General features: G+C 41.4%; 1 protein-coding gene across 2 annotated transcripts in view; it reads left to right on the forward strand.

Annotated features, from left to right (window-relative positions):
- The window catches only part of LOC115232346, a 32285-nt gene that overhangs the window by 12173 nt on the left and 3244 nt on the right, over positions 1-16868 (forward strand). For both annotated transcript variants that reach the window (XM_036500666.1, XM_029802183.2), the window contains 5 exons: positions 5209-5390; positions 7603-7858; positions 8736-8804; positions 10021-10797; positions 14420-14586. In XM_036500666.1, the coding sequence (XP_036356559.1) occupies positions 5209-5390; positions 7603-7858; positions 8736-8804; positions 10021-10797; positions 14420-14586 (1451 nt within the window). The remainder of the gene's footprint in view (positions 1-5208; positions 5391-7602; positions 7859-8735; positions 8805-10020; positions 10798-14419; positions 14587-16868) is intronic.

Here is a 16868-nt window from a genome sequence, read left to right on the forward strand (position 1 = left end):
GAACTGATCCATTTACTAGTCTCTCACCATTACTTAGCATTCTTATGTCTCTGTCAAATTAGCATTCTTATCTGTCTCTGTCAAATGAAATGCTTATTTAATCATATTGTTTTGAATTAATCAGGAATTATCTCAGAGCTTTCGGATTTTGATGGTGTGATTGCTTATTTTTAGAGTGGCATCATAGGGTTGGTGTGAGAGGCCAGACCAGGCCTATTTGAATGTAAATCATGTAGAACGTTTAGGTTGGATAAGGCTGGTTTAAAATGGCTAAACTTATTCTGGCTTTTTTGTTTTCTTAAGCCCTTGGATTCATAAGGCTGGTTTACCTGGTTTCCATGATGTATAAATGACCAAGATCACAACAGTCTCCCTGAACAGGACACCAACTTGATGCAAAGTTCAAACCCCAAAATTTCAGGGGTAAAGGGCAGTCGATTACATTGACCCCCAGTACTTGACTACTCTGTTATTTTATTGACCCTACCAAAGGGATGAAAAGCAAAGGTGACCTTGGTTGGGTTTGAACTAAGAACATAAAAAGCAGAAGAAATGCTTCTAAGAATTTTGCCCACTGAGCTAATGATCATGACAGCTTGCCACCTTTCTGATGAATTAATGGTCCCTTAATTGAAGGTGCACGAATATTAATGATATTTAAAGATATATATCATCATCATCGTTTAACGTCCGTTTTCCGCGCTAGCACGGGTTGGACAGTTCGACCAGGGTCTGGGAAGCCAGGGGCTGCACCAGGCTCCAGTCTGATCTGGCAGAGTTTCTACAGCTGGATGCCCTTCCTAACGCCAACCACTCCGCGATTGTAGTGGGTGCTTTTTACGTGCCACCTGCACAGGTGCCAGGGGGGTCCGGCATCGGCCACGATCGGTTGGGGCTTTTAACGTGCCACCGGTACAGAAGCCAGCCAAGGCGGCGCTGGCAACGGCCACGTTTGGATGGTGCTTTTTATGTGCCACCGGCACAGAAGCCAGTCGGGGTGGTGCTGGCATCGGCCACGTTCGGATGGTGCTTTTTATGTGCATCATATATATATATTTGAATTGATTTTGAATTTGTTTTGCAAGAATTTTGTTTCCAAACCAAGTGTTGAAACCAATATTGTTATATTTGGGAATTGTTATAATTGATAAAACTTAGAAAGACACTCCTCGGTTGTTGCTTGTCTATATTTCACTTTTTCTTTTTCTTTGAAAACATTTGATGTTCATTTGTGTCCCTCAAAAGACTTTTCACTACAGCAATTTATTGTTTTCTCAATGGGTATACTGAAAAAAAAAACAGTAAAAAATTCCTAATTCAAGCATTTAAAAGTACACAATATATACCCATTGAGAAAGGTACAAATTGGTGGATGGAAAAATATTTTGGGGGACATAAACATATATCAAATGATTTCGAAAAACAAAGAGAAGTGAAATATTTATTTCTTTACTATCCACAAGGGGCTAAACATAGAGGGGACAAACAAGGACAGACAAAGGGATTAAGTCGATTACATCGACCCCAGTGCGAAACTGATACTTTATTATCGAAACTGGTACTTTATTTATCGACCTCGAAAGGATGAAAGACAAAGAGAAGTGAAATATAGACAAGCAACAACCGATGAGTGTGTTTATAGGCTTTATTAATTATGACTCTTCCAAAATACAGCAACATCTTTTTTTAATATTCAATCAACAATATTAAATTTTAGTATTTTTATTGCAGACTTTTTTTACATTCCTAGATGCAGGTGTGGGCTTGGATCAGTCTCACTGCATGTTACCTTGGGCAGGTGTCGTCTACTCTAGCCAAAGCTTTATGAGAGGATTTGGTACAGGGAAACTGAAAGAAGCCTATCATGCATATCATTACTTTGACATCCTGTGATAATTAGAAATGAGAATCACCATCATATGAGGGATGTTGTGCCTTTCTTGTCTTCCATGGTGAAATATTACCTGGCTTGGGAACAAGTGAGTGTTGGCAACAGGAAGGGCATCCAGCTGTAAAAATCTACATCAGCAAATTCCATCTAACCCATGCAGACATGGGAAAATGGATGTTGAATGATGGTGATTGTTCTGTATGCTAGTGTGTTGTTTCTAGTTATTAGATACAATTTAGGCCCTGTATGTTTAGAAATGCATGGCATACTCTAATGGGTTAAAATATGAGCTTGTAGTTGCTAAAGACAGGTTAAAGATAATATTACAGCACCCCTTCTCCAATGTCAATTGAACAAGAATTTATTTTTAAAGGCTTAATCACAGGAGGCAGGGAGGTGCTTGCAGCCTGAGATTTCTGGGAGGAAATTATCCCTAAACTGGTGACTCTGCCCAAATGTTACTAAAGACACCCAAGGCCCAGATGGTGGTTTTGTTAAACTAGCTCCTGCAATTAAGTCTCCTCCCATCTAAGAATTAAAAAAAAAAAAACAGCAAAAATATGTAAAAAGAAGAAAAAAAGAATATATATTGCAAAGCAATTTTGAAAATATTGTTCATTCTCAGTATCTCCAACAAGCTAGTTCATGCTGTCAGCAACTCTAGTGTTTGTTCTGTGACTCACAGACACACTCTGCTGCTGTGTGCTTTTTTTCTAGTCTCATATTTCATGTCATCCTTGCATAAAATAGTTGAAGTGGATTCATTAGTCTGTCTGTTGTACAAAGAATCTGTTGATGTTGAATTAGACGGAGAAGGGTGTCGAGTTACACAAAAGTAAGGAATACAAAGAATTTTTAGAAATTTTTGTTCAGTAAAATATACACAAAAGTTTTTCCTAACGCCACCCTCTTGTCTAAAATGTCAGTTACCATATAGCAAGAAACCTGTTCCGCTCTGGCCCATCCCCTCGTAATTTAGCCTCTCATCTCCTTGCATAAAGACACCTCTCTCAAAGTATGTGGTGTTGCAAGCTGCATGGTAACCCCACTAATGCTGGTGGCACAAAAGGGGGGCCGGGAAAGACCACCTAGTAAACATTGTAAAGTGGTTGGCAGTAGGAAGGACCCATCTAGCTGTAGAAGCTGAAGTGTAAAGGGCTTCAAGGAAGTCTCTTACCCTTCTTAGCAAACAACTCCGAAAAAGAACCCCTCAATCCCTGTCTGGAACTTGTGCAAACCTAAGATACCCTCTACCCTACCCGTTGGTCTGTAGATAGAATACTCCTGGACTCATACTTGTGCACATCTGTTCCTAGGTTTGGAGTAAAGATAATTTGCAAACATAACATGGCAGTCCTGGTTTAGGACTGATTTTCCTGTAATTTAGCCCCAGGACACATCGTCTCCAGCTGGCTATATGACATGATCTGTGTCCTTATATTTTCAAACAAAAAAAAAAAATAAGGACACAGATTGTGTCGTATAGCCAGCTGGAGACGATGTCTCCTTGGGCTAAATTACAGCAACATTCATCCTAAACTAGGACTGCCATGTTATGTTGACAAACAATCTTTATTCCAAAGTACTGTTACTGAAATATCTCTCGATGTGAGATTTACAAATAGTAATTTTCTAAAGAAAGTTTTGCTCAAATCACCTGTTTTGTCTGGTGGTGCATTGTGTCTTTGAGCAAGACACTTTATTTCATGTTGCTCCAGTCTGCTCAGCTGGCAAAAATGAGTTGTACATGAAATTCAAAGGGCCAGCTTTGTCACATGCAGTGTTATGTTGAATAATAATCATCATCATCATCGTTTAATGTCCATTTTCCATGCTGGAATGGGTTGGACGGTTTGACTGAAGTCTGGTAAAGCCAGTGGCTGCACCAGGCTCCAATTTGATCTGGCAATGTTTCTACAGCTGGATGCCCTTCCTAATGCCAAATACAAAATAAAATGCCTTGCCCAAGGACACAATACACCACCTAGGCCAGAAATTGAACTCATGAACTTAAGGCCATGAGCCCAGCACTTTAATCAATGTGATATTAGTTGAATAAGTTTTTCTGTAGTTGTTTAGCCCCAGGTCAGCCTTGACCACCTAGGCTATGACCAAAGCTGTTCCTGCTGTAACTATCCCGTCTTTTATTTTCAGACACAGTTTATCAAGGACTGCATTGGCCAAATGCAGATGGTAGTGTGTAATTTGGGGGAAATTTGGCTACTATTTCTACCAGGTCAAGCAACCAAGCAGAGGCTTTTTTGTAGACTTGTTCTTTAGTTGCATGTCAATTTTGTCATTAAGCAGTCATCTTTTTACTCTTTTACTTGTTTCAGTCATTTGACTGCGGCCATGCTGGAGCACCGCCTTTAAGTCGAGCAAATCGACTCCAGGACTTATTCTTTGTAAGCCTAGTACTTATTCTATCGGTCTCTTTTGCCGTACCGCTAAGTTGTAGCGACGTAAACACACCAGCATCAGTTGTCAAGCGAGGGGGGGGGGCAAACACAGACACGCAAACATACATTTACATATATATGACGGGCTTCTTTCAATTTCCGTCTACCAAATTCACTCACAAGGCTTTGGTTGGCCCGAGGCTATAGTAGAAGACACTTGCCCAAGGTGCCACGCAGTGGAACTGAACCCAGAACCATGTGGTTGGTAAACAAGCTACTTACCACACAGCCACTCCTACGCCTATTTTTACACTGTGATTTTTTTTCTTTTTTTTTCTGTCAGACAGGTAGGCAGAGGGTAACATGCATACTCTCTCTCTCTTTTACTCTTTTACTTGTTTCAGTCATTTGACTGCGGCCATGCTGGAGCACCGCCTTTAGTCGAGCAAATCGACCCCGGGACTTATTCTTTGTAAGCCTAGTACTTATTCTATCGGTCTCTTTTGCCGAACCGCTAAGTGACGGGGATGTAAACACACCAGCATCGGTTGTCAAGCAATGCTAGGGGGACAAACACAGACACACAAACACACACACACACACACATACATACATATATATATATATATATATACATATATACGACAGGCTTCTTTCAGTTTCCGTCTACCAAATCCACTCACAAGGCTTTGGTCGGCCCGAGGCTATAGTAGAAGACACTTGCCCAAGGTGCCACGCAGTGGGACTGAACCCGGAACCATGTGGTTGGTTAGCAAGCTACTTACCACACAGCCACTCCTGCGCCTATTTTTATGCTGTGATTCTTTTCTTTTTTTCTTTTTTCTGTCAGACAGGTAGGCAGAGGGTAACATGCATGAAGACTTTACATAAACAACCTTCTATATCTATTTATTGCAGAATCTCATGAACACAATAAACAAAGGAAATTTGTTGACGAAAATGACAAACAGTTTGAAGAAAAGACAAACGGATCCTTAAGCTGCCAGGTCTCCTACATGTCCCTGGATGTTTTAGCTCAAGTTGCAGCTGATAAGTTACGAGATGATGAAAAATTACGACAGAAATCAACATCTAAAAAGGTTTCTAATTTGATTTTATTCATTTGTGAAGTGATTTCAATTAGGAGGAGGACCAGAGGGGGCTCCTGGCCCTCACAGACTCTCTGAGACTAGTTTGATTGTTGTGATTTAATGATTTTAACCCTTGAGTATTTAAACCGGCCATATCCGGCCAAAATAGTTAATCTGTTTTATGTTCAAACTGACCGGATCCAGGCTCTCGCACCTACCCTACAATGTTATTCTACATTAAGTAATTACACCATCAAGCTCTTGAAGATATGAGATAATGCGTGATTAATTGAAATCAATGGGAATCAATAGGTATTATGTTTGGTTGAATAATCTGAACACTAAAGGGTTAATGTTGTTTGATGAGACTGGTTTTAGTTCTTCTATATTTTGACTGAACATAAATGTAAAAAAAAACTATAAATTGTCAAAAAAACACATAAGGCAGCTGAATGAATTGCATTTCTTATATTATTTAAGCACCCACTACACTCTCAGAGTGGTTGGCATTAGGAAGGGCATCCAGCTGTAGAAACTCTGCCAGTAACTGGCTTCCGTGCCGGTGGCATGTAAAAGGCACCATTCGAGTGTGATTGTTACCAGCATTGCCTTATTGGCAACTGTGCCGGTGGCACGTGTAAAAAGATTCGAGCGAGGTCGTTGCCAGTACTGCCTGACTGGCTCCTGTGACGGTGGCACATAAAAGCACACACTACACTCTCAGAGTGGTTGATGTTAGGAAGGGCATCCAGCTGTAGAAACTCTGCCAGATCAAGATTGGAGCCTGGTGCAATCATCTGGTTCGCCAGCCCTCAGTCAAAATCGTCCAACCCATGCTAGCATGGAAAGCGGACATTAAACGATGATGATGATGATTTACATTTGATGGATATTTGTCCTCATCTTGTTTGTTGTTAACACAATTCAGCTGATGTACTCTCCAGCCTTCATCAGGTGTCTTGGGGGAATTTCAAACCTGGGTTCGACAAATATCCATCAAATGTAAATAATGTCTCATCTCTCAAATATCGAACTGAATTGTAATTTGTGTCAAGGAAATAAGATAACAGGCTGGTGGAATCGTTAGCACACCAGACAAAGTGCTCAGCAGCATTTCCTCTGTCTTTATGTTCTGAGTTCAAATTCTGACACAGACTGCTTTTCCTTTCGTCCTTTTGGGATCAATAAGATATACTCCAGTTGAGCTCTGGGGTCAATGAAATCAACCCCGCCTTCATAATTGCTGGCCTTGTGCCAGAATTTGAAACTGATATGTGTCAAGGAAATAGATACCATCATGATCATCATTTACAGCCTGCATTCCATGCTGCCATGGGCTGGATGCTTGACAGGATTCGACTAGCTTAAGGGCTGCTTTGGTCTCTGGTGGTGTCTGCTTTGGCAGCTGAATGTCTTTCTCATGCTTACCACTTTACAGAGTGTACTGGGTGCTTTTTTTTTGTGTGGTGACTTGGGAGACAAAACCTCAACTGAGTGAAGGTTGCTGTATTTGGAGAGGTACCTTTGAGCCAGGCTTAGAAAGGTTAAAGTAGGAAAGAGAGGCAGGAATAAGTGTTTTGCTGTAGAGGAGATGTATAACTACACCATATATCTCTTCAATGCTGTGTGTGTGTATGAGATCATAGTCATGGCTGATGCAAGTCTAGCATAACTGGCCTGTTTAAAAGTACCCTTCAATTGTCGGGTAATATGCTATGCATAAGATCTGTTGAGTCAAGTGATGTCGTGGCCGATGCCAGTGCAGCCTGACTGGCACCTGTGCCAGTTGCACGTAAAAGATACCAGTTGAGCGTGGTCGATGCCAGTGCCACCTGACTGGCTCCTGTGTTGGTGGCACGGGAAAAACACCATTTGAGTGTGGTCGATTCCAATGCTGCCTGACTGGCTCTTATGCTGGTGGCACGAAAAAAGCACCCACTACACTCTTGGAATGGTTGGCTTAGGAAAGGTATCCAGCTGTAGAAACCTTGCCAGATGAGACTGGACCCTGGTGTAGCCTCCTAGTTTGCCAGTCCTCAATCACTCCAACCCATGCCTGCATGAAAATCAGATGTTAAACAATGGTGATGATGAATTGAAAGATCGGCTGTGTATTACAAAAGAAATATTTTGTAACAGAACGGTTAAAGCTCTTTAGTAAAGAATTATTTCATTTCAATAAATGTTTAAAATCTCTATTTTTCTCATTTTCCTTCCACAGATTTCAAAACGCAGCATTCAGTGCCTTGATATTTTAAACCTTGAGCAAATCCAATCACTCTCAGATAAAACCTTGCTTAATCTCTTCTCCGAAATCACATGCAACGAGATGACTCGGAACTTTACATATCAGTGTTATTTAATACCAGAAAAGTGCCAAGAAAAATTTACGAGTTTTGGAAATGAAACGAAAGCAAAAATGCACATGAAACAACATTTAATCAACCATATCGACCAGCTAGTGTACGAAGCAAATGGTATGATAAATTTCATGATAAATTTGGATTTTATTTATGTTTTGACTGTTTCATATCAGTAATTCAGTTTTTATTATCATAAGTTTTGTTTTCAAGAATTAAATAGCATTAATTTAGCTCTATTTTAGAGTATTGAGCACATGGTGTAGACATGGCTGTGTGGTTAAGAGGTTCAGTTACCAACCACATGATTTTAGGTTCAGTCCCCTTTGTGATTTTGTGGCGCCTTAGGCAGATGTCTTTTGTTATTATTCCAGGTCAACCAAATCCTTGTGAATGGCGCTGGTGAATGGAAACCGCATGATGCCTAGTGTGTGTGTGTTTGTGTGTCCTTATTTTGTCATTGCACCATAGTTGTAAACAAATATCACTGTTGTACATTCTGTGTCATTTATTTGCAATCTTCAGTGAAAACATGTCCAGCCATTGTGCTGTTTGCGCATAAAGGTCCAAGAGAAATATTGCCTTGCTTGGAAACAAGTGAGAGTTGACTACCTGAAGGGCATCATCATCATCATCATCATCGTTTAACGTCCATTTCCCATGCTAGCATGGGTTGGACGAGGAGGCTGCACCAGGCTCCAGTCTGATCTGGCAGTGTTTCTACAGCTGGATGCCTTTCCTAGTGCCAACCACTCCGTGAGTGTAGTGGGTGCTTTTTATGTGCCAGAGGAGACTGGCAGTGGCCACAATCAGTTGGTGCTTTTTACGTGCCATAAAACATCTACCTCACCTGGCCATAAAACATCTACCTCAATGAATTTCGCCTGACCCATGGACATTAAAATCGAGGAGGAGGAAATTAAATATACTGCAATTCAAGCTTGATGAAACTGCTTTTAAATATTTTCCATTTGTTTTATTTTTAAACTTACAGATCCAGAAAGGAAATACCGATTTATATTTACTGCTGAACCAGTTCATGTCCGCAAAAGGAAATTATCTGGTAAAGTTACAGTTTAATTTTTGATGAAATATATTCTCAAAAAGGCGGCGAGCTGGCAGAAACGTTAGCACGCCAGGCGAAATGCTTAGCGGTATTTTGTCTGCCGCTACGTTCTGAGTTCAAATTCCGCCGAGGTTGACTTTGCCTTTCATCCTTTCGGGGTCGATAAATTAAGTACCAGTTATGCACTGGGGTCGATGTAATCGACTTAATACCTATGTCTGTCCTTGTTCGTCCCCTCTATGTTTAGCCCCTTGTGGGTAATAAAGAAATAGGTATTTTGTCTGTCGTTATGTTGTGAGTTCAAATTCCGCCGAGTTCGACTTTGCCTTTCATCCTTTTGGGGTCAATAAATAAAGTACCAGTTTCGCACTGGGGTCGATGTAATCGACTTGATCCCTTTGTCTGTCCTTGTTTGTCCCATCATCATCATCGTTTAGCGTCCGCTTTCCATGCTAGCATGGGTTGGACAATATGTCCCCTCTATGTTTAACCCCTTGTGGGTAGTAAAGAAATATATATTCTCAAATTATATTTTCTTCTACAGTGAATTCCTGTGGCCTTGTGGTTAGGGTGTTGCGCTTACGATCGCTAGATCATGTGTTCAGTTCCTGAACTGATCCACATGTTGTGTTCTTGAGCAGATCATTTCATTTCATGTTGCTCCAGTCCACTCAGAAGTAAATGGGTTTCCATGTGATGGACTGGCTTTCCTGTCGGTGGAAATGTTGGTCCACTTGCCGAGCCACTGGGGTGTTGTCTGAAAGCTAAAATGATGCAAAGTATAACGACATCCACAATCATCATCGTCCTCAACACTGTAACCCTTATCATCATCGTCACTGCCATAACATCATCACTGTTATATCACCACTATCATCATCAGTCATAACATCACCATCATCATCACCACCATCATCATCATCACCACCACCACCATCACACCACCACCATCACCACCACCATCACCACCACCATCACCACCACCATCACCACCACCACCACCACCACCACCACCACCACCATCATCACCACCATCACCACCACCACCACCATCATCATCACCACCACCACCATCATCACAGTCATCATCACCATTGTCACCATCACTGCCATCATCACCACCACCATTCTACTAAAGTATTTTTGTGTGTTCCAGTTACTGTAAGTGTATGAGAATTAATGCAGTATTTTTTTTTTCTTTTTTAATTAACAGAAGAAAAAGCTAAAAAGAAGAGATCAACAAACTATGTGAATTGCAATCCTCTCAACGGGAGTAACATCAACTGCAGCAAGAACATTAAAACTTTCACGAATCTAAAAGCAACCAAAGAAATTAGTCGAGAAAACAAGATGCCAACCCCGAAGAGGAATGCTGTTGATATGAACGGACCAGTGAGGTCGACAAGAAAAAATAATCTGTCTGAGAGAGAGATAAAACAATCAAACGAGACTGTAAAAAATGTTAGTTCTCCCAAAAAAGTTATGGCACAGCATAACCTTAACAAAGAGACAAAACTTAAAAAGTCCCCTAAATGTAAAACCAAAAGGGTTTCTTCCAAATCTGTTCTTTTAGCGAATGAAGATGAATTAAAATTTGTAAGCCCGCAAGTTGTAGACGAAGCAGCTAAAAATGAGGAAGGAAACAGTGCTTCTAGAAAAGACATTGTCAAGAAGATTGACCGAAATAATGAAGAATTTATTTTAGATTTGTTAAAGAATACTCACCCACACCACGATCATTGTTACACAACGATATCTGGTAAGAAATGTCTTGTTGAGACATGTTCTGTCTATTCAGACAATGAAGAGGACAATTCCAGCAATCACTCAGCAGACGTAGAAGACAGTTCTACATTGGATAGCAGACCATTATTGCCAATATTGGAATTAGATTTTTGCAGTGAAGATATACCTTCAGTGGCCTCTGAAGAGATTGTGGACAGTTCGTTGTTGACTGAGGATGAGGACTCTTTGGGTCATTGCGGATATAGTATGTTGTTTGTTTTTTTTTTATCTTTTTTCTTTGTATCTTTTATCTATTATCTGTTTCAGTCGTTGAACTGTGGTCATGCTGGGGCACTACCTTGAACAAACAACACTAGTAAATATTTTTAAAAGTCCGGCATTTATTTTCACTCAGCCTCTTTTGCTGAACTGCTAAGTTAAGGGGGATATAAACAAACCAACACCAATCACCAAGCGGTGTGTGGGGACAAAGACACACACATACATATGATTGGTTTCCACAGTGTAGTTCATAAAGCATTGGTTGGCCTGGGGCCATAGTAGAAGACACTTGCCCAAAGTGTCATGCTGTGGGATGGAACCCAAAGCCATATGGTTGCAAAGTGAGATTCTTAACCACTCAGCCATGCTTGAATCTGTAATTTTATAGAAATTCGACAAAATATGTTGAATTGGGAAGATTTCAGTTTTTTTATTGTTATCAACTGAATTCAAATTTGCAGTTAATTTCATAAAAGTAATCTTATGATATTGTAAAGTATATCTGCCACCTAAATGTGGAAGTCCCATAGAGGACAATGCTACTGTTGTTTATAACCCCAGGAAGGCATCTCTTCCAACTAGCTAACGACACACTGTGTCTGATTAATATTTGTGAAGGGACATCATCATTCTCATCTCTAGCCTCACTAGGTGGCAAATATACTTCACGGTTCCTTGCTGCTACTGTTTACTTCTTGCTCAGAGATTTAATTTTGTGATATTAACCAAATCCAAAAACGAAATGTACTAAAAACGAAAATCAAATAAATAGTTGGTTTCTTAAATTTCTGTGAAAATGTGGAGAAAAATGAGAAAATATAGATTTTAAGCATACATAATATAATTTGGTGCCACATAAAAAGCACCCAGTCCACTCTGTAAAGTGGTTGAAGTTATGAATGGCATCCAGCTGCAGAAGCCTTACCAAAACAGACCAAGGAACCTGGTGTAGCCCTCTGGCTTGCCAGCTCCTGTCGAACCATCCAAACCTTGCCAGCTCTCTTTACTCTCTTTTACTTGTTTCAGTCATTTGACTGCGGCCATGCTGGAGCACCGCCTTTAGTCGAGCAAATCGACCCCGGGACTTATTCTTTGTAAGCCCAGTACTTATTCTATCGGTCTCTTTTGCTGAACCGCTAAGTGACGGGGACGTAAACACACCAGCATCGGTCGTCAAGCAATGCTAGGGGGACAAACAGACACACAAACACACACACACATACATATATATACATATATACATATATACGACAGGCTTCTTTCAGTTTCCGTCTACCAAATCCACTCACAAGGCATTGGTCGACCCGGGGCTATAGCAGAAGACACTTGCCCAAGATGCCACGCAGTGGGACTGAACCCGGAACCATGTGGTTGGTTAGCAAGCTACTTACCACACAGCCACTCCAGCATTCAGCGTGGAAAACGGATGTTAAATGATGATAGTAATATTCATCATCATCATCATCATTTAACATCCATTGTCCATGCTGGCATGGATTGGACAGTTTGACCAGGGCTGGTAAGCTGGGAGGCTGCACCAGACTCCAGTCTCATTTGGCATGGCTTTCTACGGCTGGATGCCCTCCCTAACGCCAACCACTCTGAGAGTGTAATGGGTGCTTTTACGTGCCACTGGCATGAGTGCCATTTGTGTGACACCAGTATCTGCCACGACTGCAATTTTGGGTCTTCTTCTCAAGCATACTCTGCTTGATGGGTCTTCTTATAATAATAATAATATAGTATAACAGATATAGTATATTTTAATTGTTACATTGTGGGAGTTTTGGTAAAAGATGATCTGTGTGTGTGTGTGTGTGTGTGTGTGTGTGACATCTTCATCGTTGTCATTTTTCTTGTTCACTTTTCCATGTTTGCATGGGTTGGACGAGCTGTTGTTGAGACAGAATTCTATGGCTAAATGCTCCCCCTGGTACCAATCATCACGTTTCCAAGTTGTCATCATCATTATCAGAGGATTGTAAACAAGCAACACTGATTTTATTTTTTATGACTGGTGATACTTTAACAAGGGGAATGTACTTTCACTTATGTATGTGTGCACATAGTCTCTCTCTCTTTTGGTTGGATGCCCTTTCTAATGCCAACCACTCCATGAGTAAAAAACACCCATTACACTCTTGGAGTGGTTGGCATTAGGATGGGCATCCAACTATAGAAACCATGCTAAATGAAACTGGAACTTGGCGCAGCTTGCCAGTTTTAGTTAAACCATCTAACCCATGCCATCATGGAATTTTATTTGTGGGTTAACAAGGCAACCAATGGTTTCATGTGAAGAAATCTTCACAATTGTTCAAGCATGTCACATGGAAGTGTTGGTACTTGTCTACCATTCACAAGAAATTGGTTAACCCATGGCTATAAACAGGACATTAATTGACCATGTCCTCACAGTGCGAGTCAACCCCAAACCACATGTTTGTCCATAACTTTTTGGGGGCCTACTTATATACGAGAAGTTGATGCAGTTGACATCAGGCTAGAATTTCTGCAGGTTGATGCACATATGGAATGCATGGATAGAGAGCGAGTGCCTGGTATTTATACTTTCCATGAAGGAAAGATTGGTAAAATGTTTGGCAGAGATTTTTAAAAATCAGGCACTGTAAGGATGAAGGGAAGAGGGAAAGGGTTACCTTGTGTTGGTACTTTAAAATCAGTGATGTCGTCATCATCATCCCTATGATTTAACATCTGTTTTCCATGCTGGCATGGGTTGGATGGTTTCACGGAAGCTGGGAAGGTCAGGAGCCATGCCAGGTTCTATTGTCTGTTTTGGCATGGTTTCTACAGCTGGATGCCCTCCCTATTGTCAATCACTTTGCAGAGTGTACTGGGTGCTTTTTACATGGCACCTTCATCAGTGCTTTTTATGTGGCACTAGCATCAACAGGGTTTCCCTGGTACCTTGCATGTCAAAAACCCCTGAGCTGGGATTAGAGAGATTCAAGGTATAAATATCTTCCTGAAGAGTAGGTACATGGATGTCCCTATATTTATGCGTATATGATATACACACATACAGATGTGTGGTGGGGGGGAGTTTGTGTGAATTTGTGTATGTGAATAAAATCAAATGGAAATTGTAGTTAAGATACCTGTGCTGATGACACATTAAAAGCACCATCCGAACGTGGCAGATGCCAGCGCCACCTGACTGGCATCTGTGTTGGTGACATATAAAAGCACCAACCGATCATGGCCGTTTGCCGGCCTCCTCCGACCCCTGTGCCGGTGGCACGTAAAAAGCACCTACTACAATCACGGAGTGGTTGGTGTTAGGAAGGGCATCCAGCTATAGAAACACTGCTAGATCAGACTGGGCCTGGTGCAGCCTCCTGGCTTCCCAGACCCCAGTCGAACCATCCAACCCATGCTAGCATGGAAAGCAGATGTTGAACGATGATGATAATGTATGTCAGAGTGGAACATGCTTCGTTTAGGTGTGTTCTATAACTGATGTAAGTATATTTGTGTACAGTATATGTGCTATGTACCTGGGTATATGTGTGAGTGTGTATTCAACTCTCTATGCCAGACTATTCTAACGATGATAATCCTGAGTTTTTGTTTGTATTCAGAACCATATCCCCCTATGCCAAAATCAGCTTTAGCCAAAAAAGGAAAACTACAGGTGCCAGAAGAAAATGAATCCCTTAGTGAAGGAGAAGCTGTGGAATATAATACCCCTTGCCCTAAGAAGAAGAAGAAAGATTTTGAGAAGAATACAGCTGCTGAATTAGAAAGGGTAAGTGTTTATAGAATTTGATTTATAAAATTTTGATGTTACGAAGGGCATTGAGCCATAGAAACCACGCCAAAACAGACAATTAGTGCCTGGTTAGTTAGTTAGTTTTTTGGCTCAAAAAGCAAAAAGCAAGGCCATGTAGGGGGACATGGAGTTATGTACAGGGTGGTGTTCATGTAAAGAGTTTAGGCCACTTGAGGTCAAGGGAGACTTTGAACCGAGCGGTCGTCGGCATCTTCACCATCTCATCTGGCAGCTTATTCTACGGATCCGCCTGGTGTAGCTCTCCAGCTTGCCATTTTCTGTCAAACTGTCCAACCCATGCCAGCATGGAAAATGAACATTAAATGATGATGATGATGGTGTTTCTTGAAGTAATAATAATAAAAGTAGAGATGAGAAATGGCATTATCTAGTCTCTTTCGGTATAGTTCATGAGTGATATGGAGATAAAACCAGTGGGTGGTGAACTCAGAAGGGCTCTTGGCAAAATGTAGAGCTGATAGTTACAATCCTGTATGTTGTGAGTTCAAATCCCACTGATGCTGAGTTTGTCTTGCATCCACCCCCCTGGGGTGGGGGAGGTTGATAAAATAAGTAACGGTTAAATATTGGAGACAGATAAATCAACATAGCCACCTCTCTCCCTCTGTCTAAATCTTATACTCTCTTTTACTCTTTACTCTTTTACTTGTTTCAGTCATTTGACTGCGGCCATGCTGGAGCACCGCCTTTAGTCGAGCAAATCGACCCCGGGACTTATTCTTTGTAAGCCCAGTACTTATTCTATCGGTCTCTTTTGCCGAACCGCTAAGTGACGGGGACGTAAACACACCAGCATCGGTTGTCAAGCAATGCTAGGGGGACGAACACAGACACACAAACATATACACCCACACTTATGTATATATATATACATATATACGACAGGCTTCTTTCAGTTTCCGTCTACCAAATCCACTCACAAGGCATTGGTTGGCCCGGGGCTATAGCAGAAGACACTTGCCCAAGATGCCACGCAGTGGGACTGAACCTGGAACCATGTGGTTGGTTAGCAAGCTACTTACCACACAGCCACTCCTGCGCCTATGTCAATGATAAAAATTAATATTTAGATAAGTTTGTGTATTTTCATGTATTCTAATCTGATATAGTGCCCTGTGAGGCACTGGAAGTGTGAGGGGCTTCCGTTTTAAACTGGGACCAGGAGAGACATGTTGGCATATGCCGACAACATTATTGTCATTGTGTTGGACATCACAGAAGTGGGCATCATCATCATCGTTTAATGTCCGTTTTCCATGCTGGCACGGGTTGGACGGTTTGACTGAGGTCTGGGAAGCCGGGAGGCTGCACCAGGCTCCAATTTGATCTGGCAATGTTTCTACAGCTGGATGCCATTCCTAACGCCAACCACTCCAAGAATGTAGTGAGGGCATTTTGTGTGCCACCAGTATGGGAGCCAGTCAGGCAGGCCTGGCATCAATCACATACGGATAGTGCTTTTTGTGTGCCACTGGCACTGGGGCCAGTCAGGTGCTATTGACATCAGCCATGTTTGGATGATGCTTTTAACGTGCCACCAGCACTGACACTATTCTAAAGCAATATGAGATGGTGGCAGGAGTCAAGATCAATGCAGACAACTTGATGGTCTTGCCACTGGACACATGAAGAGGCTGGTCAATGTTGTTCAACAATGTTTATACGATGTTGGATTGATAGACCAGTTAAACTGCTCAGGGTCAGGTTCACTTGCAACAAATACACGTGGACTGAACCTAGGATGAGGCGACAAACAGGGTGGCTAGTCCTGTCCAGAAATTGGTTGATTGACGGCTACCTCAGAAAGGCTGGGCAGAGAAGGCAAATACCCACGTCACTTCTTCTGATATCAATTTCTGCTGAGATTGACTTTGTCTTTCATCCTTTTGGGGGTCAATGTCATCAACGAGCTCCTTCCCCTCAAAATTTCAGGCCTTGTATCTGTAGTAGAAAGGATTATTATCATTGCTATTATTATTATTAAGGTGGCAAACTTGGCAGAACAATAAGCATACTGGATGAAATGCTTGGCGGTATTTCGCCCATCGCTGCGTTCTTAGTTCAAATTCTGCCAAGGTCAACTTTGCCTTTCATCCTTTCAGGGTCGATAAATTAAGTACAAGTGAAACACTGGGGTTGATGTAATCAACTAGTCCCCTTGCCCCAAATTTCAGGCTTTGTGCCTATAGTAGAAAATATTATTAGTATTACTCTTTTTTTTCTTTTCTTATATATTG

The sequence above is a fragment of the Octopus sinensis genome, linkage group LG2 (assembly GCF_006345805.1).
Source record: "Octopus sinensis linkage group LG2, ASM634580v1, whole genome shotgun sequence".
Classification (NCBI taxonomy): domain Eukaryota; kingdom Metazoa; phylum Mollusca; class Cephalopoda; order Octopoda; family Octopodidae; genus Octopus; species Octopus sinensis.